At 38.8% G+C, this 27340-nt stretch overlaps 2 protein-coding genes across 2 annotated transcripts in view; one reads left to right on the top strand and one right to left on the bottom strand.

The window, feature by feature from the left end:
* The window catches only part of TBCD (tubulin folding cofactor D), a gene marked incomplete at its 5' end in the record, with an annotated part of 93904 nt that overhangs the window by 4951 nt on the left and 61613 nt on the right, over positions 1-27340 (top strand). The window contains 2 exons of the mRNA XM_010136695.1: positions 1154-1248; positions 23634-23790. Of these exons, the coding sequence (XP_010134997.1) occupies positions 1154-1248; positions 23634-23790 (252 nt within the window). The remainder of the gene's footprint in view (positions 1-1153; positions 1249-23633; positions 23791-27340) is intronic.
* Positions 3355-5919, bottom strand: ZNF750 (zinc finger protein 750). Its single transcript, XM_010136693.1, has 2 exons — positions 4493-5919; positions 3355-4072 (listed from the first exon to the last, which is right to left on the bottom strand). Exons 1-2 carry the CDS (start codon positions 5917-5919, stop codon positions 3355-3357), a joined length of 2145 nt encoding a protein of 714 aa, XP_010134995.1.

The raw sequence follows: 27340 nt of genomic DNA, 5'->3' as shown, positions 1-27340 counted from the left end.
AAAGAAGAGATAACAAAACTGAATCACTGAAAAGTGATTTAACTGATGGGGATTCTTCCAAGTGGGAAGAAAAAGTAGAGGGATATGATGGTGATATATAAAATCATAAATATGAAAGAAAGGGAAAGCAAGTAATTGTTTACTAGCCACCCTTTCTCATAATGCAAGAACAGGGAAGCATCAGGAAGTGCATTTTCACGCAATTATAATTAAACTCTGGAAGTCGTTGCCACGGGATGTTACAGAAGCCAAAAGTGTAAAGGGAGTTCAGAAAGGGATTATCCAAATTAATGGAAGAGTGTCCCATCAGAGGTTATTACTTACGACGTTCTGGCTGCAGCCTCTAGCTCGGGAGGTCTCCGTGCTGCTGGTTGCCAAAGCTACAAGCAGGCTAGTAAGGGAATAGTCCTTTATACTTCGTCTTTGGCCAGGCGCCTGCTATTGGTCCGTGTCAGAGACAGGATACAGGGAGAGATGAAGCTTTGATATGACCTAGTGTGTCTGTTCAACTTTTTATTCTTAAATTCCTATTCCTAGTTTGATACAAAATGAACTTTTTGCATGTTTAGCAGTGTAGCATACAGCCTTTCCACTCCTTTATCTGCCAGACTACCAAAAATCTAGTACCATTTTTGGTATTTGTTGCTGTGTTCACTGTAAGTTGCTCTATTTTATGTTTTTGAAAGGTGGATAAAACACCAAAGTTTGCTCACTGCACAAACTCCTGTAGCGTGTTTATTGGAAAGTATCACTTGAACCTCTTTTGCTAGTTAAAGTCTGTGTTGGGTACTAAATTCCTTAGTTATTTTGGGTATGTTGTGTAAATCTCCATCTTTTGCCAGTGTACTAGAAAGTTCTTTTCTTATTCTGGATGAGTTTTAGGTATTGTACGTCTGTATTGAGGTTACATGTCTATTGATAAATGGGGTTTTTGCTTATTTGATCGTGTTTGTAGCAGTATTTATGTTGCACAAAATGGAAAAGAAAACGTTTGACTCATCATTTTTCTGTTTTAGAAGTCTAACCAGGTTAATAACACAATAAGCGCATGCTGGTTTGGATTATGTGTCTTTCAAAATGTTAGGAATTTGCAATGAGAAATGAAATCTGGAAAGGGAAGGCTAGTCCTAACAAAACTTTGTTCTGAAATTAGTTTCCAGGAAACAGACAATGCATGGCATGGCGGATGCCTGGCTCTGGCTGAGTTAGGCAGAAGAGGATTGTTACTCCCTTCCCGAATTTCAGATGGTGAGTTGTAGTTGTTGAATGTCAGTAAATTCATGAATTAACAATTTATAGTATTAGAAATCAAATGTGTGCCGATGGAATTTGCTGCTGTGAGTGTGCTGAATAATGACTGTAGTCTTGAATTGTAGACTCAGAAATATGCCTACGGGGATATTTAAGGTACTTCTGTCAAAAGCGCTGTCTTGGGCGTGCTTTTTTATACCTAATAAATTTTTCTTTCTGAAATGAAATTATTTTCGGGGAGGGGAGGTGTTCTTCTTTCTCCCTCCCTTCCATGTTTCTTTGCACAGTTGTATAAAAATAATTTTGTGTGTCTCTATATTGTGTCAGTGTCATTATTTAAATAGAGCATATTAAATAATTGATGACTAACTTTATTATTCTGTTTGTTTCTGATTAAATTTCAGAGGCCAATTTCACGTAATTTATACATGAATTGTTTAAGCTTTTAGTGGGTTTTTGAAGTACCAGGATGGAAAGAAATTAACAGGGCAGGGGAATTGTTTCTCTGTGTGTTCTGTATGATCAACATACACTGAAGTACAGAGATATGAAATAACTTTTTAGAGTGCTCTGGCTGAGCTGTTAGCTCAAACGCCACAGCACAAAAAATGAGAAGAAAAATTCTGGGAACTCTACATTGCATTGAATGCAGCTCTGTTTCCTTCCATAGATTTATACTCCTGGGAATGTTTAGGCAGGTGAGGATATCCCTTATCTGAATAAAAATCAGTGAGAAATGTATACCTATAGTTTTAAGTGCATAATACTTAATCCTGGTTTGTTTTACTTAGACTGGTAGTGCATCCAGTGCAAGTTTACGTGGAGTGTTTATACAGTGGAACAGCTTTACTGTAGTTAAACTTTTGTACAAGTTTGGATAAGCTGGACAGCAGCTTTAAAGCAGAGGGAATTCTGAGGTTTGTCTTATGGAGCTAAAGTATGGATGAATTAATGTAGATAATGAACTTCCTTCACTGAAGGAAGCTCCTGGTTTAGAGTTGATTGGTATCCCATGCCAAATTCTACTTGTAAATTGAAAATTTAGCTAGCAATTTCTTTGCTAATTTTTCTTCAAAATTTGTGTTACGGGTCATGTAGTGAAAATATTTGTGTCCATTAATGACTTTCCATATATTTGAAATACAAGTCACAGATTTATTTGAAAAATTGCAAGTTTATATACACAGTTACAGAAGCAGGAAGTAGTTTTAGGTTGTACATAGAAGCACACTGAAGCTGGCAATTAGTGCTACATGTGTAACTGGAACAAGACCTTCACCAGAGAGTTTGTCTCAGGCGAAATAAGTTTTGGTTTTTTTATTGTAATAAATAATATTTTAGGCTTGGATTTCTAAGGTTGCCCAGAGTCTGTTTATGCTCAGAGGGTTAGACACTTAAATTGTTTAGATCTTTAATTTTTCAGTATTGTTTAGTCAGTTAAAGGCGAACATAAACTGCATTTGTTAAACTGGTGCAGACTTTCTTTGGTTTAACTGGCATCATAAGAAAAGCTTGCTTATACAAGGTTTGAATCACTTTGTTTAAACTGGTGTCTGCCTCTGAGTAACAGAATTTGGTCTGTTTTGTATTGTGGCATAGTGGCAAAGTGCATTCATACACAAAACAGTTTTTACAGTAAAATCTAAATAGCCACGTTTAATCTTAAGCTTATTTAAACTACTGCACAGAGAAGTAAGTTTTTCAAAAAGACAAAAAAACCCTATTAAATGAAATTAAGCCTGAAAAAGACTATGACAGTATGTTATTGAACACTATTGTTTCTAGAGCTTAAATGTCTTTTTAAGAAAAGAAGTTGTAAAAGTTATTTTACATTAATACAATTGCAAAAAAATTGTAAAGATTCATCTAATGTACTTTGGCTTTAGTAATGAATGCAAAAGTCCACTCATCAAAATCTGAGCTTATACAAGGGAAAGTTCAGTTACTTAAAAATATTAATATAAAATTATGAACATTATTTACATGGCAGAGTTTGAACGTGTGTCGTCATGGACCAAACGCCGTAAGAGTCGGTTTGTAGAAATTTTATGATGTTGCTGATAACTAGCTTCTATGACTGGAAGCTCGGTGGAAAGTGAAGTATTAAGATACTCTTGTTCTCTTCCTTAAAGTGAAGACTCTGCTACAGTCATTTGGCCTTACTCTTTTAGTGCCTTGCTGTGATTTTGCGGATTCTTTTTGACTTGTCCTTTTTTGTCCTTTTACTTTTTGGTTGCACTGAGTATCCTGAGTATCGGAAGAACTAATAGAAGCTTCTGTACGCGAAGCATTACTGTCCTGAGGACTCTGCCCTTCGCTGTCCGCTCTGGCTTTGCTCGGGCTGTATGCAGCTAGCTGACAGAGAGCAACCGCTGCTGTTTGTTTCTGCTCGTCACAGCTCTCCATTATTCTTAAGTCTTGAGCCTCGTTACGGTGAGCTGTGACAGATTTGTTGCAGGCACTGTTCACAGGGTTCTTGGGGTTACACACATCTGCTCCGGGGGTGTCCTTTTCTGCGTTTGGAGAAGTAGCAGCACCGTTATCGTGAGCTGGACTGTGGAATGACGTTTTCAGGCTCGCTGTGTTACAGGAATCTTTTACCGAGAGGTTCAGAGGCATGTCTTGCAATTCCAGAAAGTTCTGACTTTCCGTTTTGGATGTGGTTTTGTATGTGTGCTCATGAGTAGGTCCTGTGTTGGTGTCAGCCTTTTTGGAAAGATTAAGGGGAGCTATCCCTGTGTCTTCGTCTGTGGTGGACAGTGAGCCTTCATTGTTCTGGCATTCATTCTGTGTATGAGAGTCTTCGTCAGTGACATTGATGCTGAAAGAAATGAGGAGAAAAGAGAATTCACCATCAGTTGCTCTTTTAAATTTGGGCTGAGGAAGTGGGCAGGGAGAGAAAAAAATCTGGCTAGAAGCCTGACAATTTTGTTGTTTCTCTAACCCCCCCCCCCAATTCCCTTTCACCATACACATCGCTGTAATACGAGTAATTTCCTGAAACACAGACACATGCATAGTGATGGTATCGGAAAGAACCTGAGACGCTTAAGGGTAACAAGTGGTCTACTCACTGTGGCAACTGAGAGTTGCACTGTTTTGCACAGTTAATACAGAATAAATTATCTCAATGCTGGAAATTTCAATGTATTTTAGGGGCATTGCATGAAATGTGTCCATCTGTCTTTGTGTGTCCCTAGGAAGTCTGACAAGATTTTGCGAAGTGATTTTAGTATTTTACCTGGTAGGTGAATCTCCTCTATCTTGCTGCGTCTGCGCACTTGGAAGTAGTGTTGGTTGATCAGTGCTTTTTCTCACAGGTCTGAAAGCTGTGAAGTTTTCTTCTGGTTGATCATACTTGCCAAGTGACGTGGAAGATGACTTGTTAGAGAGGTCAAATAAGCCTTCGCATGCATGGCTGGTCTGAGTGAAGTTGGTTGGGCTGGGTCTGCCAGGGGAGCCTGTTGCTGCACTTCCTGCGAGAGGGCTCATTTTAGCATTCTCCCTTTCATTTTGGTCATCTTTGGAATGGCTTTTGGCATGCAGTAATGTCATTTCTTTTTCATAATCTGCTTGTTTTTTGTGTGAACTTAGAGGGTACTGTTGGGATGGGCTTAAAGAAGCTGGATACAGCAAGGTAGTTTCTTCCATTAGATGGGAATTTTGATCTCTGTTAATACCAGCTACCTGTGAAAATCTGTAAAATGGAGGATCTGTTGGCCTACAAAATCCATATGGTATCGGAGGAGTAGAATGATACTGTTGGAACAATCGATAGTGTTCATATGCTGATGGATTTATAGGTTTTGGAAGTGGCCCAGGGTGGGGAAGAAAGTGTCTTTGATCTTGTGTGCCATAGACAGACAGAGCAGAGCTTTCACACTCTGAATTACCTGGAAGCAAGTAAGGTGAGTAGATAGCCAGCCTGTGCTCATAAAAATGGGGTGAGTATTCAGGCATCAGCGGTTGCATGTAAGGTGAAATGGAACCAAAGCCTTTTGCAGGAGCGACTTTATGTGGAAACTCCGGGAGAAAAGGAGAACTTGCTTTCCATGGGTGACTTGGTGCATGAAATGCAGACTTGGTATGAAAAGGTGAACTTTTGTTAGAGAGCGATATAATATCAGACACTTCACTAGTTTCCGGGCCTTTACTATCTCTGTGTTCTCCTACAGGAACAAAAGCCGAGGGCCTTACAATGCTGTCCAAAAGGGGCTGCATGCCCATTGCGCTTTCTGTTGTAGTGCTGGCAGGGCTTAATTCCTTCTGCAGTGCAGGTTTTTGTCCTTGAATTGCCGTGTTTGTTGCCTGGTTTTGTAATTCAACATTTTCCTTGGCATCTTCTTTTGCAAAAGGATATTGAGGCTTTGAATCGAGATTCGACAGTCCGTTTGTGAGAGATTTAGAAGATGTTGGTTTGACTGTAGACTCAAGCTGATTGATCTGTTTGGGCTCCAAGGAACTGGTCTTTGGACACTTGATAACGCGATCCTGCTCTGATACTAAAGTAATGGAGTTTTTGCAGAGGCCGTACTTCATGTGGTTAAAAAGATGGGATTTCTCATTGCAGGTAAAGGGGCACTGAAAGCACTTGTACTTAAATGGCTTTCCTGGTGGTCTTGGGATGTAGTGAGGCTTCTTTGGTTTACGTTCTTTGAGGAGACTCATTTTTTTCTGCTGTAAACAATTAAATGTAATGGTTCTTTATAAAGACTTTCTTGTGGTTAGCTTTCCTCGGTTTTAGCCTCTTGATGTTTCCAGTTTTTCAGGTTTCTAGAATCCTCCTTCCCAGGCGAAGAGAGGAAGCCAACTCCAGTGGTGTCTCAGGGAAGGGGGGGTGCCGGAAAACAACACTTTGGCAACTGGTAGCACGGGAACTGCAACAACACAAAATTTGAAATTAGCCGTAGCGGAACACTGGAACTACACAGAAAGTAAAACATTCTTTCAACTGTATTCCCCCTTGTAGTGCATAGGGTGTGTCGTGGATTTTTTTAAACAAAACAAAAATGCTGGATGCCGGACTTGAGAGAGACGTGCGTCCAGTGCTGACATCTGCCCGCACCTAAACACAGTCCCAGCAGTGCCCTAGTTTTCAGCAGTGCCCGTCACCTGCCACTGCTACCGACTTGAAGGGGTTTTCTTTGAAGATGGAAGGAACATTCGGAAGATGAAAGTAGAAATCTAGGTGGAGCTGTTGAGTGAGACGTGGAGGAGGGCAGGATGAGAAGAGGCAGGTCCTGGCAGCAGCTGGCTATGGGGCAAGCCTGTCGGGCCGGTTGGGGAGAGAGGAGGGAATTTCCTGCTCTGGTGAAGTGCGGGTGGAGTGGATTGGTTGCACTGGGGGAGCTGACTTGGCTCTTTCAGAGACTGACCAACCCCCTCTTTTAACTGGCACGGCATTTCCTAACAGCCTAATCTCAATGGATGCCTCAAAAGTGGCCAATCTCTCGAAGGATAAAACCACACCAATTTTCTTCCTCTTCCTAATTCAATTAAGAGAAATGAGTACTGCAATATCTGACTAATAGAATCTTCTGCTTGATAAACACATTTCACGTTCTGCTGCTGCGTGGCACCTTACATCGTGCTTGTAGTTAGCACAAACACATGTGTATGAATTCACCTTTAAAAGTGGCTGACAGTGATTGATTTATAGGGGAACGATCTATGTGCCTTTCTTCAGTCAAACTAAGGTTGTGGATACTTTACACTGCCTAATGATTTGCTCAGTAGATAAGTCAGAAGGGCTTGTATCAGCTTGTTCCATTATGTTCACTGATTCTGAAGGCGTGAGAAACTCTCAGAGTCAAGTTCTCATGATTTTATAGGATGTGTTATGGCAGAGATCTAAAAACTGATGATTTCATCATGAACTATAAGCATCATTATCAAAATGATGACTGTTGCAAAACCACGTACTGTATCTATTGTGTTACCCGAAACTACAGGAATACTAATTGTAAGAGTGAGTAGATAGCTCCTTTTTTTTTTTTTAAAAAAGAGCTTTTTACGTAGAAGTTTGAATTAGTAGTATTAAAATACTAAGTTTATGAAAAGAATTGCTGGTAATTACATGCTGCGAGACGTTAGCTGAAGTAGAGATGTTTTGCATTTCTTAATTCAGAGATTATTTAATAGAAAATGACATGCAACACATTACGAAAACTGAAGACAAAGCTACAGAATTGCTGCTTGTTTCATCAGGTATAGTAATTCTAGCAAATTGTATTAAATGTTGTTTCTGATGTCATAGAATTATTAATTTTGTTAAAATAGTAATTGTGAAGGCACCCTGGAAAATGCAAAGCTGCTCTGTAGGTAGAAAAAAACAATCAAGCTTTTTCTTAAAAGTAACAAATCATTAAATGTGCGATAGCTTAAAGAAAAAGGAATGTGTAGAGAAGTAGCTTTTCATTTTACAGGTTTGAGCAAAGCTTTTTTGGTTGTTTGAGTTGGATACTGATACTGTAACTGAAAAAAAATTACTGAATTATACAGAAGCATGTTAAGGTCTTGTCATTGGAGTCTGGTTAAAATGGTAGTTTAATAAATTTTTTAAAATAGTATTTAAAAATATTTGAAATAGTGATAGTCAGAATTCCTTTGAAAGATTAAAAACCATGCTTTTACGTTATTTAAAAATTTTTTTTTGAGGTGTAGGAGGGGAGGTCCAGATACAGAACTTGTCTGGTTTTTTTTCTGCCTTAAACGAGCTTGTTGCATTTAGTTTTGACTAATGATGTATAACTAATGTGGACAGTTTGCAGTGGACTCGGTCAAGTCAGTTTGTCCCTGTTGTTCTTTTATATCTTCTTGGAAGTACTTGCAGTAATTATTCTTGAAAAAAATATATTGTTGTCAAAACTCCATTGCATTCTTATTTGGGCCATTTATGATAACAGTCCGAATTTGCATTCAGGTGCAGCACTTATAATAAAGAGATGTTAATTAGATTTTTCTTGTTCTGCTGGCTTTCCTTTGCTTAATAATGAAAATTCCTGTGCGTCCTGTTCCCCCCCCACCCTGACTTTGTACTTGGTATTTAACATTGATTCAGGTTAGTCCTGTTCAACAGAGTATTAACGATTGTTTCCTAATAAGATAAAATGCATTGTTGCAGTTTTAATGCTAGAAATTTAGAGCGTTGGAGCTCCTTTGCCATGTGTACAGTGAGAGAGAATTAGAACAGCTTTTTTTTTTTGCTTTTTTTGTTCCCTAATTTGTTTTGATGGCATGCTCAGCCTGGAGCTCCCAGAACCTGCTGCTCTGACTGGAGAGGTGTAGAGCCAGTAGCTTATTTTAGAGGGTGTTTACCCTTTCGTAAACTTAGGCTAGTGTCAAACAGATAAATGTTCTGGTTTTCCCTTTACTATTTTATCCTTTTTTTTTTTTCTCATGGTTTAAAAATGCCAGTAATAAAATTCTTCTAAACCCAGACAAGAAGGATAATTTCTCCTTGAATCTCTAAGTAAAACACAGGAGTATCTGGCAGAGGTACATATTTCATAATTAAAAAAAATTAAAAATATTTGTTCCCACACACAGAGCTGGAAAAAACATTAATGGTTTAAAATAGGTGCACCCAATTAAAACTGTCTCGGTATAAATAATGTAAGGTACTTAGGGTTGTACAATGTATGTTTTGTGCTACCAAAATTAAGATTAGTATGAGAAGGAAAAATCAAAATAAGTGGTTTCTTTTTCCATAAACTTGAATGCCGTAACTTGTGATATGCTTTAAAAATGGGAAAAAATTCTTCAGTAGCAGTATGATAACTTTCATGAACTTTCTCTAGATTGAGAATCTATTTCCTGTATACCTGATTTTTAGAAATGCAGATGTGTATTATTATAATTTTCCCTTTCTAGTTTTGAAATGTACTAGTACTATTTATTTATATTTTTACTGAAAACAGGTTATTCAGATAATGTTGGTTAGAGGTGGAGTTGTCTTAGTTGTTTGTTTCTTGTCAGTCTCCTCATGGCTCTCCCATCCGTAGCCCTTTCCAGCCTGCGACTGAGAGCTGCCAGTTTTCTTCTTTCTGTTTTTAAAAGTGTGTTGTTGCTGCCTGTTTGCCTTGAACATATTAGCAAGTTCAGAAAACAAGACTATCGTTTCACATTGTGTGCGTGTGTGTGTGTATAAATACATAAACAAAAATGTACCTGGGTATAAGTATATACACGTATGTATTCATACACACATATGTATGTACAGATATACGTGTGCATGCTGTTCTTTAGGGGTTTAAGTAGCCTAAATTGTTTAAGATGCCTAGTTGATCAAAGAGGAAATTTCAAAATGTCTTTTATTACAAGCAGGGATGGTAATTACATTTCTTTTTAGGACACTGCTTTAGCAGAGTACGTAACCGTTTGTCATGCACACTCCATTATTATTGCAGTATCCCTTTGGTGATGTTGATCTCTCTGCCCAGGAGTACTCACTGGGGTGGAACATTTTGAAGGACATGCTATAATTAAAATATTGTGATGTGGCATTATTGCATAACTCAAGGACATGCCATTGTCACCTACCTAGAGTGTTGCAAGAACAAGATTTGTGAGTTTTATTCTAGCTGAGATTTTCCAGTGATTAACTACCACTCCCTTCTAAACTTCCAGTTCCTTTAAACTGAAAGATAAATTTTAACGCAACTGTTTGTTAATTAGGAGGAAACATGGGTGAGAGGAGTGGGTTGGCGAGGGCTGGGAAGGAAACGTGTGTTGCAGGTATGGACCGAAGAGGACTGTGCGCTTCTGTGTGAGCGTGTGCGTGGGTCTCTGTGTGTGCGTGCGTGTGAGAGGAAGTACAGAAACCAGATCAAATAAGTTTGTTAGGCAGCGTGGATAAGAAATAAAAATATTTCTTAATATTATCTTAATAATTCAGTGTCTTTAAATACTCTTCCATCGACTAGAGAGAGGATAACTCAAAATAATCCCATTTTCTGTGCTAAATTCCCAGAAGCTGGAAAAAATAATAAATCAAAACCTTGTTTTCATTCAGGCTTTTCAGATTAGCCCGACACGACTGTATGAAGAATAGTTGGCAGACTAAGCATAGCAATTTTAAGCAATACGGCTTTTTGTTGTACTTCAATACAATACATCAAGTTTCTATATGAAAAAGATGCTTAAAACACTTTTAACCAATATGAGAGTTAATTATTGTAAAAACTTGTTAAAGTTAGTATTCCTCTCAGATTAAAATATTTCTCTCTTCTGTTGAAACTTTCTGCTGAAAGCTTCAACTGGTGCAGTAAATGCACCTGCTAGGAGTAACCCAGGTTTCTGAGACAGCCAAAAAAAACCCCACCTCGGATTCAATTTTCAGGTGTTAATATGAACACAGTTTATGTGACCAAAAAAAGCTCTAAAGAAATGTACTTACCAGATACATAGATGTCTGCAACCGTCCAGGTGATCAGCGTGGGTAAGCTGTAGCTGTCACTGCTGCGAGAGAAGTACCTGTTCTCTGCTTGATCTCTAAGTGAAACTGCAGGAGGTTGTTTCAGGGGGAGGGACTTAAGAAGTGTAGGAGTTGAGCCCTCGGGGTGTAGAGATGCACCTGATATTACTCCAGCCTGAAGCTACGATTCATTTGTTTGCGTCCACTGCTTTCATTCAACATTACCTCGGCATTAAAGCTATCGAAGAGAGCTCTTGTGCCCTCCAACAACCAAGTTTTACTCTAAACAGTACGTCTGTTCCTCCCAGTAGCAATCTGCTATGTGGGGTCAAAAATGGCTTAGGTAATGTACTGAGCTTTGAGTATATTCAACTTTTGTAGAAGAACTCAGGAGCAGCAGAATTGACTATACACAGGGGGTAGCAAAGTTTAAAAATAATAATTTTACTCTTTTACTAGAGTTCAACATTTTTTATTTAGTGCCTTTGTAGCTTTAATATTCTCGCTCTTTTTCTCCTTCCCCTCTTCATTTTTATTTAAATCTTTTTGTCCTTCATAAGTCTCCTTTCTGAAGGCGAGACTGAACTAACTCCAAGCTTGCTTGCTACAGGAACCTGCCAAAGCTTGCCTATAATCAACAGTCAAATGTACAGATCCTCCAACTGGAGAGGAGTCACCTCAGTCAGACATTGATTATCGCTTCCCTATGTGTGCTGAGGTGAAATCGAATTGTTAAAGGAGAAAGTCAGCTGATCGTCCGCTAACGAGTACTCGCGCTGGCTTTTACTTGCGTTTTAGTTAGAGCTTATGAATGACAAATTCATAACTGTATTTGCCAATCATCTATTGACATTGCTGAGTCGTTTAGTGAAATAATAACCTCTTGCATACTGCTTGTTAGAGGGAAAATCTGTTGATAGTTTTTGCTCTTTCTAAAAACATTCGGTAACAGGAATGTTAAAAGCAAAGGAGGCCTTGGCTAACAATTCTAGTGTTATTGAGACCTTAAAATTTTGATTCAAAACTGTAGATTCAGCTGGATGAATAGATAACACACTGCTCTCTGGATAAGACAGTTGCAGATTATTGAAACTTCTAAAGATGAATTTTATACTTGGCAAAACTATGGTCTTTTGAAGGAAAATTATTGAGGAAACCCGTTTAGGCAGTGAGTAAAAGTTGTTTCAAAATCAGTCTCTAAAGCATTGTCTTAAAAATAATTTTAAAGGTGTGGCTTTTATCTTGATGGAATGACTTACGGACATCTCCTTTTTCCTGTCCAGGTGCACAGCTCACCATCCTTCCCCTTGCTATGCCAATGTAGTTTTCTGGAAATTTTTTCTGAATATTAATCAATTACTAATTTTAAGGTAGAACGGTGGTTCTTGGTTTGTTTGGGGTGTTTTTAATAAAATTTTAATGATTATTATTTTCCTATAATGCAGCTTAGCAGCATAAAAAGGTGTCATATCACTGTCTAGTTGTTTGTAAATCCTTTGGGTTTAGATGGAGTAAGAAGAGAGTCCATCATTCTTCCATGTAGTTGTAAATTGTTTTGAAGAAAAGCAGTACGTTAGAAAATTCTACCTGCAGAGAAAGATCTTGTAATGTCTGCGTTCAGCAATGTCTCTGAAAAAACTGAAGGAGAAAAGTCCTTTGCTCTCTGAACAGAGGGTGTTGTTCAGTGGTGCTTGCCGCGTAGCAAACAGCCTTTCTTTCACTTCAATCAATCACGTCAATCCCTGTCAATCTACCTGCAGAACTGTCCTCGTTTTTCTTCTGCAAGTGTGGATCATTTAATGTTGTCTGTGGCTGAAGGAAGGTGCCATCAGGTTTCTTTTCTTGTATGTGGTGGTGGGGGGGTAGGTTTCCCTGACTAGACTTGGACCCAATTTTTTGTTTTGGAAAAAAATTGCAGTTTCTGGCATCTAGAGGAAGCTATTGAAGGACTCCCATAATATAGGTGACTGAACTGGAATAAGAGGCAGTCAATATTTGAAATCTGATTTGATTTTTCCCCCCCTTCTCTGATCTGGTATGTGAAGGGGAGACATGATGTCCAGTTGCTTCTTTGACCAAGGAAAATGATGTTTTAAATGTATCTGGGAGTTCCTGGGAGTTGCTGTTGTTAGTCAGGTCTGCTGAAATCAGCTGTGAACAAAGCAGAAGTGGAAAAAAACCCCAGCTAATGTAAATGCTCCTTTTCTTGGTGCTTGGATGGTACTAAAAATCCAAATCTGGGGGAGAAGGTTCATTGGTGGACCCCAAAAAAGGAACATGAGAGTTCCTGTTCATGTATACTTCTAGAAGTAATAAATGCTGATTGTGGTGGTGATGTTTCATCGCTGGTCTGTGTTAACTTGTTTTGCTTACATCCTGAGGATTAGATAAACTGAACTCAGTCGCCTGTTGGTAGCACCCTTTTTAGCTTACCCGAGCACAAGTCAGGTTGCTAAAGAGCACAGGATTGCCATAGTAAAATCTGGTTTTATTGGTTTTTTTCCCCCCAAGTTGCTTCTTTAGAACCGTGATTGCCTTTATATGTCTGGAGGGCTGAAGCTTTAGTTTCCTGTGGTCTTTGGTGTAGAATATACTTCTTTTTGATCTCTTTAAAATTCAATGTCAGATAAGCATTGTTTAGCTGTAGTTAATTCCACGGGCTTCATTACTGTAGCGTAAACCTACCATTCTGTAAATGTTACAAACTTCCTTCTTCATGTTTTTATATTAATTTTTCGGCTCAGTGCTAGATAGAAAACCAAATCACTAACAGAAACCATACATATAAATGGGATAAACTTAACCTGTTCTTGAGATGCTGCTTGCCTAATTTTTATTTTCCTCTGGCATGTCAAAATTCCTTTCCCTAGACGTATGAGAGAGTGCCAAGTGTAGCTCTGGTCAGTTGTCAACCCCTCTGCTGATCAGATAATTCTTACCTTTCCTGCTCTAACGCAAAGTGTGGCCCTGGTGACCGAGTTGTTGTGCTGCTTTGGCTTCCCCCCCGTCAGTCAGAGTCCTGATCCTGGCTTTCAGAGGATGTCCACTGGCTGTCAGTCATCAACAGTGCTTCCATTTCTTTCTGGAGATGCCTTACAAATTTGTGCACCGGTTAGTTATTCCAGGAAGGAAAAGCTATCACAGGTAATCGTGAACAATCTCACGTAGCTGAGCGCTGACAGACGTGGAGTTAGCAAAGCTTCGAACTGGCAATACTCACGTCTGTCTCTGTCATCTTAGTTAGGTATCTAGATGTGTGGCTTTGAGCTAAACGTTCAAGAAAGTCCTTTTTCTTTCTTTGTTCGCTTGAACTGCAGCTCTCAACAGATTTTGCTGTCGGTGTTAGCATGTTTGGACTAGGTTATTCCATACCATTCCCAGAAGGGGGCAAATGTATTTGAATATAATTGCTGTAACTCCTGCTGTGCCCCCAAACATTACATGCTTTGTCTACAATATTCTCATAATTATTTTCTTCTATCCTACATGAATAGTGATTAGTCTTAATGCTTTTCGGATAACACCTTTGAAATGTGCCTTTGTTTTTCATAACAATTCCAGTCGCTGATTTTGGAGATATGTCTGGGCAGATTACCTTGCTGATGTTTGTGAGCTGCCTGTTCGTGATTACTAGAGTAAATTATTTGTATGGGAAAAGAATAAAAGCTCAGCAGTTAATAGCAACTTCAGATCGTATTTTTAGATATTTATTGTGGCCTGTACTGTTAGTGTTTGGCCTGGAACTAGCATGATCTTCCCTCTGGTTCCCATACTTACCCTTGGGCAGTGAAACATCTTGGGGGAAGTAGGTAATGTCAGAAATTGAGACTGTAGGCACAACTGTGAACTGTTTATAGAAGAGGTTTTTAATAATCGTTCTTCTCATTGCCAGTCATTCTAACAGGAATGTAAGATGTGCCTTTCTGCAGTTTCCACTTGATGCTCTGGTTATAATTCCCTTTTAAAATTTATTTTTTTAAGTTTTTTCATGCAGAATGTGTTTTTCTTTTCTGCTTTGATTTCGAGACTTATGCCAGAGATTCTGAGACAGTTCTCTCACCTAGATGAAGTTTAGCATCCGGTACGAGGACCTGAGCTGTGCCACGTTCAGTTCCAGTATACATGAAATCAGTCCTGCACAGGTTTCTTGGAGACATAGTTGGTGTTGTGCTGCTGTGATGTCACTGTCATGAAGACAGCAATGAGGCACATAATGCATACTCCAAGACCCAAAATATTTTTAGCTTTCAGTTATTCTTTGAAACATATCAAATTTTATAAAGATTTGTGTGATTACTATATGTTGCCTACTACTTAAATGTATTTTAAAAGCGGGGAGTGTAAACCAGCCAGTGACATCTGATATTCTATTTTATTCCATTAAAAAACCAGTAATGCTGCAGTTCTTGAAGTGCGGTTTGTCTGTTATGGTTTTGAATTTGAAGTTACACGCTACCATTTAGCTGTAACTGTAACATATCAGCTGTTTTTAGAAGGGATTGTGCACCTAAATTTGCATGGAGGGAAAACTTTTTTTTTTTCTTTCAATATGACCAGAAGTCATTTAAACTGTTACGGTCTCCTGATGTGTTTGTGCGAATTTCTACATTTGGAATTGCAGCTCTCCTCGGCAAAACTTTCCTTATTGTACTGCATATCTTAGGGCGAAAACCTTATATTTCAGTGTGGTTTCAGTATGATTTCACATCTTTTGTTTTGTGCTGTATTTGTGGTTTTGTAGGCTTCAGACTTATTTATAGGGTTTTTTATTTAATTGGGTGGGGATAAATACTAAACAAACAAGAGAATCCTAGTTTACTTGAATTTCTGGTTTGCTTGTGAAAGGACGTTATTAAAATTTCTCTTGATGACAGCATAGTATAAACTTTCTAGCTAATAAGGTGTGTCATGTACAGGAACATGAAACTTCCTCAGCATTCTTAATATGTCAGTGGTGAGATTAAAAGTGTTCTGGTGTCCAAGTCTCTCGAGGGCTTGCTGACCACTGAATAGTCACAGCTCGCTCTGCCGAACAGCCAGGGACCTAAACTTTCTCTACTTAAAGCCAGAGAAAGTCTCTTAAATTAAATCAGTGGTAGAACTATTAGTGTTTCTCAGTTAAAGATAACTTGCTCTTCTTTGTTGTTTGTTTGTTGTGCATTATGTGATCCTATTTTTGCTACAGAGCCAGATACCTTTAACATTTGCATCTCTGAAGAATAAGGAAGGGAAGGGAGAATAGGAGAGAAGATGGGAAGAACTTAGTGGTTACACTTGCAGTGAATTGGTGCTTATTTTGGGAGGATTCCAGCCCGAAAGATGTTATTTTTGATCTGCCTGCTTGCCTTACCCATTCACAGTGCAGAGACTGAAACAATCCAGCAATCCCTCTTTCCTCTTTAACTGTGGCAGCTATGAAAGCAACATTTAAACAGACGGCAATTATGCTGATGAGACACACAGATTAATTCACAAGTCTGATTCTGGAGGGGCAATTCAAGTGATCCAGATCTTGAACTTGATTGTTTTAATTTCAGAATAAATGGAAAGGGTAGAAATAGAGAGAGTGGAAAAAAAGCAACTTGTGAAGAACCACACTTTATTTCTCCTGATTAAAAATTACCTTCAGAATAAAAGAGGAAACAAAAATGTGTAAGAAGAAAGCAGGGCGCATTGAAGTCGTAGTTAAGTGCTGTTAGTGAGGGGGCTGAGACAGATTTGAGAGGGGACTTGGCAGGTTGTGATGTCTTGGGATTCGATGATAAAATTGCTATGTTTTTTACCTTTTCAAAGAGGTCAGACAAAATGCTTCCAGTATCCAAAAAGACCCTGCTTTAGGAAAATGTTTTGTGTATTATTTCTGCTGACTGGTAAGCACATTGTTTAAATAGGAAATACTGGTGGTTTCAGTTGACGTTTTCCTCTGTTTTAAAAATGACCCATTTTGAAGTATGTTTTTGATGGAAAGTTTGTACGAAATGAAGTCTCTCATGCTGTCAGGAAGGTTTCAAATGGATGCAGATAGCAGATGCGGGGTTTTGAAGGAATATCTATGTCTGCAATTTTAAAATTCCCTCAGCTTCTGTTGCACATTATTAATTTTGTTAGAGTGAGTGTGTGCTCTGTGGTAGTACCGGATTATCTGTGTTCCTGGTATGGAGACTGCTTGCATATTTGCCACTCTTGGTAAGAGGCTGGATTCCTGTTTATTTATCTGAGAGTACAAAGAATGGTGCTTCCTGATACTAATATATAGCTTGATATACTCAAAAAAGCCCGAACAAAGTCTGAAAAACTACACACAGTGAAAAAAGGAGCATTTTTGCTTGTCCAATTTCATTTATGTGTCATTTATTAAAAGAAAAAGTAAACCAAATGCTGCTTTCAAGTGTGTTTGAGAAAGAGATTTAACTTCAACTAAGATTTAAATAGGCGTATAGAAATCATGTAACTTCTTAAACTTGTTTACATACTCTGTTTTTAAGGATTACCTTCTGTGTTTTAATGTTCCAGAAGAAGTTGTTGACACTGATTTGCAGCTGTCAGGGTTTATGGAGGAGGAGATGTATCAGGGAGTCAGGCTTCTGAAATGTGTTAGTCTGTTCTGTAGTGGAGGTTAACTGTGAGGCTTTTGGCAAGAGTCCAGGTACTTTTCATGACAGATTCAGGAATAAATGAAAAAAGATCTACCTGTCTTAGGTGGGCTCTTAGAAAACAGAGAACACCCAAACCCGAAAGGCTGGTTACGGAAGAATTCCTTTTCTCTAACACCCAGGTGAACTTTAAAAATGATGCATGGTCTTGAAAATAGTATTTTAAAAAGTTATACTATGTATGTCACCGTAATGGTTTTCAAATTAGCGAGGAAGCATTATAAATAGTGCAGATTTTTTTTTTTTCACTAGCCAGCAGGTATGAGCAAGAATAAATGCCATAGCAGGAAAGGTCCCTCCCCCAGTGCAGCTGGGAAATGGTGTAAACACTAAGCAGAGAATAAATGACAATGAATTGCTTCTAGCTTTTTCACTGTAGGGTTTATCTTGGTATTGCATAACCTTAGCCTAAAGGTTGGGGTTTCTTTGGTGATTTTTCTTTTCTGACATGCAGTGTGACAAGGTTTACAAAGTTTTTATACTCTTTCATACTCAGTAATACTTGCATTTGCCTAGTAGGGTTCCTTCATTAGCCTGTGTCTTCATGTTGCTAAACTGCAGTTTGCTACTGTTTGAGGTAGAGGAAGAGCTCTGTTAGCTGTGAACCTGTGTGAAGGTCTCCAGAACGGCCTTGGGTGTGAGTAGGTGGATGCATTGCCTTTGGGATTCAGCGCTCTGCCAGAGAAGGTAGATCAATACTGTCTTAGGTCAGCTGCAGGCCTTTCAACAGAGCCAGATAGGGGTGCTAACAGAGTCTGAGTTTTTATAGCTGCATTACATAATGATGTTGAGATAGACTGGCCAAAATCCAGACCCGTCTGCTTCCTCGCTGGCCTTTTGCCATACTCAAAAGCTCACACTAATTTCAGTGCTGTAGCACTTCTGCAAACTTGCCGTTGGTTTGTTGAAGCAGATACTTGGGAGATGAGAGCCAGCATCCATTTCTTTCAAATACCTTATTTCAGTAATATGGCTGGTATCAAACAGCAAGTCTTTGGCAGAGCTGTAGTTAGAATATAGTTCTTTAGGGCAACATCCGACTTAATCAACAATCCCTTCTCTCTGCCTGAAAGCAGCTCTTTGCATTACCTATTTTCCTCCCTCGGCAGCGAGGCAGACAACCATCTCCTTGGCTGCCCAGCTGTGATTCACTGCCAGAGCAGGTCTTTCCGGAGTGCTGACTGAGATAGGTCCATGGAAAAAAAATACCACGTGATCATATAATTAAAGACTCTCTTAATTCATTATGCAGTGAGAGACGGAACTGAGATTGCAACAAGACAGACACAGCCCTTCATAGTCACGGGTTCGAAAATGCTCGTTTGGTCTGTGGATATGCATATATATACCCTTATACACCGGGGTCAGTGCTAGGAATTGGGAGAAAGTTATGGCAGCTTGAGAGACTTCAGCTGTGAAATCCTCACGTAGCTTCTAAGCATGTGTGAATTGTGATACGCTTCCCTTCTTCCCTGCAAAGCTCCTAACTAGGTCAAACCTGGGTGCAGGAATGAGAAGAGAGGCCACGTGTTGACAGCTTTTAGGCATTTGCCCTACAGGATGCAGCGTTAGAGCATTTCACAGAAACACGGAGAATTTTTCGACAGGCAAAGCAGCACATGCATTTTCTGATCCTTATTAGAGAATTTACCCCCTGGATGAAATAGTCCTTTAAGAGTAAATCCTGAAGGAGACAGCTTGTATAGAAAATGAGAACAAATGAGGAACGTTGGGCAGAACTTTAAACAAGTATTTATTTCAGATTATGGGCCTAACCTGAAATTATCTGTGTTTGCATCTGTGTTGATATATCAGATATTAGTATAACAGCCCCAATGAAGTTACGATTAGCACAGGCCTCGTGTTCTGACAGAGGTTAGAGTGCCATGTGGGAGCATGCGGTCTCAAATCTGAAATTCTTCACACTGAAAAGCCAGAGTTATTTTTTTAGCACACGAGTGATAGTGGGAGGTGTGCGATTTAAACCATGGGGAGCTGACACACTGCAGATAGGGCTGGTTATGGGGTTTTTTATGTCCGAGGCTTACAAAGAGGATGAACCTACTGAAGGACACTTCTGTCAGTTTTTTCTTCAAACTTTTCTTCAATGAAACTATTCTTTGTATTGATCATTACAACTGTGTTTAAGCTTCATAATTCATTAACTGTGATGTTCTTAGCTGCTCCTACAGTGACACTGTGTGTAAGACTTCCTTTGCTAAGAGCAGACATTCGGGGTTTTTTTGTAGTACTTTTTTCTTATATGTTCTAAAATAGAAGGTTTTGCGATGTGCCACTTAGGAACTGACAACCTGCTCTGCCCAAATGGTCCATATCAGAGACTAAGACTTACCTAAGAGGTAACATTAGCTTAATCCGTTTTGAGTGACACACTATATTTTTAAACTAAATTTCAACAATTCTTAATTAACTTGAGATCAAGGGAAAATCTGTTTTAATAGGGTTGACATGAAATTTGCTTGTGGAGACAAGACCTAAGGCTAAGGAGCAGGTTTTTGTTTGTTTAGTTGTATTTGTATGTTTTATATGACAAACATTGCAGTAAATAAAAAAAAGATTGCAATCTGAAGTTAGAGTAACAGTGCTCCTGATGGCATGTGTTATAGTCTAGGTTTGTGTACCATATGTTTTTAAAGATACTCTTTAGAAGGGATAGTATGAGGCGCTTTTTTTTCCATACTTGCGATCTTTTGGTATACGATGTCTTCCGTAAGGTTTTTTCCCTAGTTCAGTGTCTACCACGTGCACCAGAAAGATGGTGAGCATCTGCTTGTTTAAAAAGCAAAATATCTGTGCAACCTGTCTCCAGCATGAGAAGAAAATTGTTGTTTGTAATGCTCTGAAGCCAGAAGTTCTTTATTTTCACAAGGCTTGAGCAAAGAGCTGTGTTGCAACCTGCAGCTCCGGCGTTGGGTAAGGCAGGGTGGAGTCTAGCAGGTGCTTATTAATACCTCTAGGCTACAGGTAAAGGTGACTGTATTTTCTCGAGCGTTCACAGACCTAAAACAGGTGGATATTGTTTTAATAACTGGGTTGAGAGTGGACACTTTGTCCTCTGTTCTTAATGGCAACCGTTTAATGTAGATCTGTGAAAGAAATGGTAACTTTTAAAGTCAAGTAACAATTCAGGTTGTCTTCTTGTATCTCCCAGCCTCCTACTTTTAAATAAAAAAGGCATGCTTATAATTTCAAAAACAAAGACATTTGTCTCCACCCTCCCAAACTGAAATAAGTTTCTTCTGAAAGCTGTTTTTTATTTGTTGTTTTTCTTGATAAATTGGTTTTAGGTATGAATCCAATACAATTTTAAATCTGAAAAATAGAAACAGTACAGAACAGCACAGTACAACAGCGTGACCATTCCGATATTTGTGAGGTCATTATAATGGTGAATTGAAATTGCACAACAGATACAAAATGCAGAAGCTGTCTACAGAGCTTTGAACGTCATTGCTGCTTTGTGTATGAATGTGAGTTCAAATCAGAAAAATGTTAAAGACAGTTTAACTTAGTATTTTGTGTTTAGACTGGAGATGATGTGAACACAGAGCCTGTCAGACTGTGGCTTACGAAGGTCTATTCTAAGATAGTTCAGGTAGAGTGGACCAAGTACCATAGATGGTTTTGCCTGTTCTGCTCCTTCGTGCCTGCCTTCAGCTAAGCTCTTCAGGCACTGCAGGAAGCCATAGCAGAAGAAACCTGCTTTGTGTTTGAAGAGCTCTAGGGTAAAGAAATAAGTGAAACCTGGAATTTTTGGTAGGGTTTGTTTTGGGCTTTTATGACTCTTAAATACCAACAGGAAATGTAACGTTGGACCCGCTTTTTCAAACATGCAAGCATTTGTCAGGAGCAGTTTTTATGTAATATTTCCCATAGTGCACAGTTCACAGTATTGAGCAGTGATAGCACAAAAACTTTTAACAGATGACCCCTAGATCAGTATTCCCTGGTTGTGTTTATATTTAGTTAGCCCTTCCTGCTGCATACTTCGCTTTTTCCTCCATTTCTCCACCACTCCTGTATCTTTCCCTGTTATCACGCCCCTTTGCTCTCCACACGCTGCTGTCATGTTTCAGCTTTGAGTCCCAACCACAGGAGAAGGTCAGCAGAGGTGTGAGTCCCAAGTCCTGCTGCGAGATTGTGGGGAGCACTCCAGCTGCTCGCAGTGATAGCGCCGCTGTTCCTGGCAGTTTCTTACTAGCTGCCGTTACAGACCCCTGGCAGCATCACTTTGACACCACGCGCCAGGTGCCCTTTGGTGTTGTCCTTACCACTGGGAAATTAATGCCACAAACTGAAAAAATGTGCTTTTTTTTTTTTTCATACAGATGATAAAATATGAGGAGCTGCTCATGGGCCCTTCTTCCACATTTCCTTCAGTGCACAGAGAGGTGAGAGTGCACTCACAGCTCGCTGCAGTAGCTGGAGAAACCACCCCGTACTGAAGGAAATGTGCAGCAGCTTTGCAAAATTGCCTTTGGCGACTGTTTCAGTGTTCCTGTAGAACCAGCAAATTCCATTTTTTTATCAGTTGACACAGCAATTTTCAAAACAAGCTATTCAACATTTTTGAAGATTTTTACTGCAGTTTCTTTCAGATCTGGGAAGTGCCCAAATGCGCGTCCCTCTTTGCTATATCGTTGTTCCTGAATGGGAATTGCTTTTTTTCCCGTGTAGTGCTTGTGCTCCTAATAGTCATATCTTGTCCATCCCTCTAATAACTGCTTTATTTTCTTCAGTAGGTTAAAATGAATTCAAATGACATTGTAACAAGTCCCTTCTCCAGTTGTGGTACATTTGTTTGTTTGTTTGTTTAAAGTAGCAGGCGTGCAGTGATGAATAGTACATTGAAGTTTAATTATTTTGTGATTATATCCACTCAAGTATATCCAGACATAGTTTGGTAATGAAATAGGGTTTTTTTACCAGCATTTCTTTTTTCAACGGGATTGCATTTTGACATGTATTTTCTAAGGAAAAACAATGCATTTGATAAATTTGATATAAGAAAGAAAAGAGAGAAATTGTTTCTTTTATTTCTAGAGGCTGTTGTTTCTACAGATAATATTCATGTATTAAAGACATGACGTCAAGAGAGAGGTGCATTCACGTTATATACCTGGATTTGCAGATGCCAGAAGGAAGCCCTCCGGGGAGCCTCGCACACAAATAGTGTTTCTTAAACTGTGGCAGTATGTGTAAAAGAATTCTTCTTAAAGTCTTTGGAAGCTTTCTTATCTGTAGAAAAACATTACTGACTTCCGCAGTTTTGATGGGGATATAAACATAAAAGGGAAATTCTTAATCTACTTGTTTTTCCCGAGCTTATTTTTGTCACTTCCTTATAACAACAGGACTTGATATTCTGGTGAAATCGAAATAATTAACGTGACTCGTAGGAGAAAAAAGACATTGACTTTTTTTGGATCCACTGTTTTGCTTCATCAAAGGCTTCTGGTCTTGCATTAAATCACTGTGCTGGCAGAGGCATCACTGTTGGTTTGGGTGTCTGAGCAGAACTGAGAGCAGAACCCCCCTGTCCACAGTTCTAGGTTACAGCAGTTCTCCGCATGTTCTGCCTTATGATCCGCGCAGTTTGGCAGCGCCAGTAGGTTCTAGCTCAAAACGCTGCAGTGAAGTCACTCAAAATAACGGCTCTGGGGGAGATAAAATACCGCAGCTTACTTGCGTAATGCAAGAGTGATGTCAAACATGTCACTTTGCTTTACAATTATGCAAAAATTGTACTTTAGTCCCTTTCAAAATTGGTATATTGGTGATTCACCGGCATTGTTAATTAAGAAGAATTTGTCATTTTAGGACTTCTACCATGAGAAATGTTGCCTGCTGATAGATGGATACTGATTCTTTTATTTTAGGGTAGTTACAAGACTGTGTTTCTTAAGACATATTATTTCTAGTGATAGATGCTGTTGTAGTAGTTAAGTTCCAGCACTTTAAAAAGTGGACACTTTAAAGTTTTGCATTTTACTATTACTTTGACTTCTGAACATCTGTCACTGAGTAATAAATGATATCAGTGTTCCTTCTCATGTAACCCACTTGCTTTAATCCTTATTGAATTATATGTGAAGGAGATAAAATGTGTATTAGAAAAAACCCAACTCTTCTTTCTAATCAGCTTCAAAATTAGTGCGTTAAGACCCGCACTTTCTTTTCTTTCAGAACAAACAACTCCACCCTGTGTCTTTTCTCCCGTGATCACTGAATGCTCTTTTTTGTTCACTGTATGGTCCTGATTGTTGCTTTTGTACATTTTTTTGATTTAACAGTTGTTCCTGTCATTTTGAAAGCGCTGACATATGATGAGAAGAGGGGGGCATGCAGCGTGGGTTCCAACGTGAGAGATGCAGCATGTTACGTGTGCTGGGCCTTTGCTCGTGCTTATGATCCTGCAGAACTGATACCCTTTATTAATAAGATTTCAAGGTAAGATGTGGCAATACGAAACTGAGCTATTTACAGTTAATTTTTAAAATCTATTCAGAATTAGAATGGAGCTAGAAGTTAATCTAATAGTCTAATTATTTATCTTCTTAATGTTAATAACCTAGGAGTCTAATGCTCTATCTTTAAGAAATTTGATATTAGATATTGACCAAAATGATGCATCCATTTAGGGGAAATACCCTCATACTTGAAGGGTAGCTGGTGTGTCCCGTATAACATGAATGAGATTCACTGACCTCAGGCTATTTTTAGCCAAGGAATGGATATTTTTGCTTCTCTATAATTTTCAGTGAAGTTCATCGATTCATGCTAGAGACATGCTGAGTATCTTAAAGAATTGAGCATTAAAGAATTGACAATGACATAAACTATACTATTACTTTTCTATGTAATTGTTGTTGTGGTATGATGCAGTTTAACTTTTTGGATTGAAATGCATCTAAATATTTCCTTGTTAAGTGTGGTGACTTCATTTCCTTCTGTTCATCTGTTCAGAAGGAAACCGAAGAAAAATCCGAAGAAGTCCAATGTAATGCGGATAAATTAGTGGAGGCTTTGGGGGGGTGACGGAGGTGCCATCTGTTGTCTGCTTGATCACCTGCTTTATCTGTTAGCTCAGCGAAACAGACTTGGGAAGTTTAAGATGATTTGGAACCTTAGTGCAGTAGAGGTAGAGATAACAAACCATTCTAAAATCGGGGAGTTGCTTTATGGAATCAAAGAGCTGGAAATATTAGAAGAAGATAAAACTTAGAGAAGCTACTCCTTACCTTTTTGGGTGAACACTTGTTTCTAATGATCCAGGAGTTTTGGTACTTTGTCAGATGTCGTTATTGACCAGCTGACAACTTGCAAGTCGAGCAGGTTAGGTCTAAAGGAATAAAGTCACTTGTGTTTCAGCTCTTCTCTAAACAGCCATTTCGGAGCCTCCTGGTTCTTCTGAATAATATAATTTTTGTATTGAAATGTTGCAATTCAGAGGATATTTTGAGTAAATAATAAAATCACTTTCCATTTCTGAAAGTGGTAAAAACTTAAGCTCTACACAGTGATTCTGAATTCTTAGTAATATCACTTTAGAATAATAGAGTTTTTATTATAAGTAATAAGACTTTTTAGTTAAAGTTAACAAATAGATGAATTTTTTTCTCTTTTGACTCCTGTGTATTTCCAGTTGAATGGAAAGACATGCATATACCTCTTTCTCAGTCAGTGTTTTCTGTTTCAAAAGACTTTCAGAAGATGTGAAAATTGTGATTCTGCAATGGTGGACTAGAACTTTTCACTTCATAGTAGTGATATTTTTGCAGATACAACTTGATTTTTCTTTTTTCTTTAGTCTCATGCTTTTTCTCTTCATTCCTGGTGGGACTCTCTCTTTAGCATTTGGTCTTTGTTGGCAGCACACTGGCTGGCGTTTCAAGGTGGCTTTAATGGGCGATTTGCACTGCAAACACAAAGGAGATGCTTCTAGCAGCTTCTTGGCAGACCTTTAGTACGATCATTGATAGCAGTAACTCAGGTGTCTTTGTATTGGAGGGGTTTTGATCAGCAGTTGTGCACTATTATATTCTTTTCAGAAAGAAAAAAGAAATTTACTACACAGTGATTCGTGGTCCTGGATACCTGGTTCAATTTCTAGGGCCTGCCTTGCTTCCAGGTTGATGTCAGAACAATTTCGATCTCATCCAAAAAGCCTTTTTTGGAAACACAGGATTACTTCCTTAGCTCAGCACGTTCCCAAAGAGTATGTGACTTTTTCTTTCTTCTTTAGAAGAACCTTTTTTTAAGGTTCTGTGGGACAGTCCATAAACCCTACAGAGCCATTTTTATTCCTTGATGCTGGTGCACTCTGCCCTTGCTGGTCTCCGCTGTTCTTCATTCTTCTATCCTCACTATCCAGTGCTGGTCCTTTAATGCCAGGTCACCCAGCAGTGTCATCTCTGTGGTACTTGCTCCTGGGGTTTTTTGAGACTGGTAAAAACTTTCTAAGAACATGCTGTCAAATTTCATGAGGCCAAACCTTGTTCTTCATCTTTTTTTAAGCTGTCACATCTTTTCTCTGAAGTGAGCAGACAAAAACCTCTAAGATATCTTACCCTTGTAACTGCTAAAGCAGTTTCATGTTGTTTTGATGATGTTTCATCTACAATACCGTAGATGCTAAAGGAAGGGAATCTTGTAACACTAAACTGTGCTAGAACATGATGCCACCCACTGTTCCTGGATGACTTTCAGAAGGAGAATGTGGTGCTCCAGAACAGACCTGCTTCAGTTAAGCATGCTAGAAATAGTGATAGTTGCCATAGCAAGTTATTAAAGAAATATTTTATTTTGAAGAGTCATATTTAATTCCCTCTAGCTGAGTGCATGGTAAATTTATATATATATGCATATATAAAATGATATTCTTAACATAAATGTACCTAAAGATGTGTTTGCACAGTGAAAGTATCATGTGATTGTTATATTCCTATTTTTAATCTACCTGGCACAGGTAATGGTAGCAATGAAGTGACGACCGTGACCAGAATGTTAACAGATGTTTCTAGCAGGCTGTTCCCAGCTGCACAGTTACTTCCTGCTATCTTTAAACTCTCGGGAATATGTTTATGTTCTCGTTGCGAGCAAATCTTCAGGATGAGGATAGCCATACCAATACCAATCGAGCGGTCTGGCTCGAAAGTAGTGCTTTTATAGATGTCAGCAGCCTTTGGAAAAAAAAACCCCTTTGCTTCCATCCTCTGACTTAGCTGAACAGCTTTAAGGTTTCCTTTAAGGTCTGGCAAGCTTGTTTCTCATGAAACTTAAGAAAGCCCGAGTCTGAGTGTGTAAGGCTTCTATTTATCAGAATTCTGATCTGTTTATCAGAATTTTTCTTCTGCTTATGATGCTTTGACCAACATATTTGTTTTTACTCCTTTCACCCTGCCATGATGCAAACCAATGTTGTTTTCCATACATGAGATACAAGCTCACCATTTTGAGTTTTCATGGTTTATGGTCTTTCATTTTAAAGGTAGTAATGGGAGCTTGTGGATGGGTATGAAGGAGGTTGTGTTTCTGAAGAAGCTCCTGTTCTTAAGCATTGAGACTGTTCTGGAAACAAATTCTTTTCTTTTTAGGAAAATGTCAAATGAAAATAATTGGTATCTTTTACCTGTGGTGGTAATACCAATTACACTGTGGCTGTGCCAACTTCGGTAACTTCAAGTGTTCGGAGTAAGTTGGTTGAGTGGAGAGAAACACAGGGTGGACGGCAGGGGGGAAGCTGAAAATTGCTTATGATCAGTTGTAAGGTGTTGTGGTTTGTATACACTTAGTTTTCCAACCAAGCCGCATGGTATTTTAGCAAGTATTAATGCTATATTAAGGCTTTACTTAAAAATCTTTGTAGTTACGTTGGCCTTAGCTTTTTCTAAATATAATCAACACTTTAAGGTAGAATTGCCACTCCAAAGAGAAACGGTGGAAAAAAATATTCAAATAAAGTATGACACACAGTTTCACCTATTGTGTCAGCAAGCCG

The sequence above is a fragment of the Buceros rhinoceros genome, unplaced genomic scaffold (assembly GCF_000710305.1).
Source record: "Buceros rhinoceros silvestris isolate BGI_N320 unplaced genomic scaffold, ASM71030v1 scaffold7325, whole genome shotgun sequence".
NCBI classification, from domain to species: domain Eukaryota; kingdom Metazoa; phylum Chordata; class Aves; order Bucerotiformes; family Bucerotidae; genus Buceros; species Buceros rhinoceros.
Note: the sequence above shows the minus strand (reverse complement) of the source record. Positions and strands in the feature narration are given on the sequence as shown.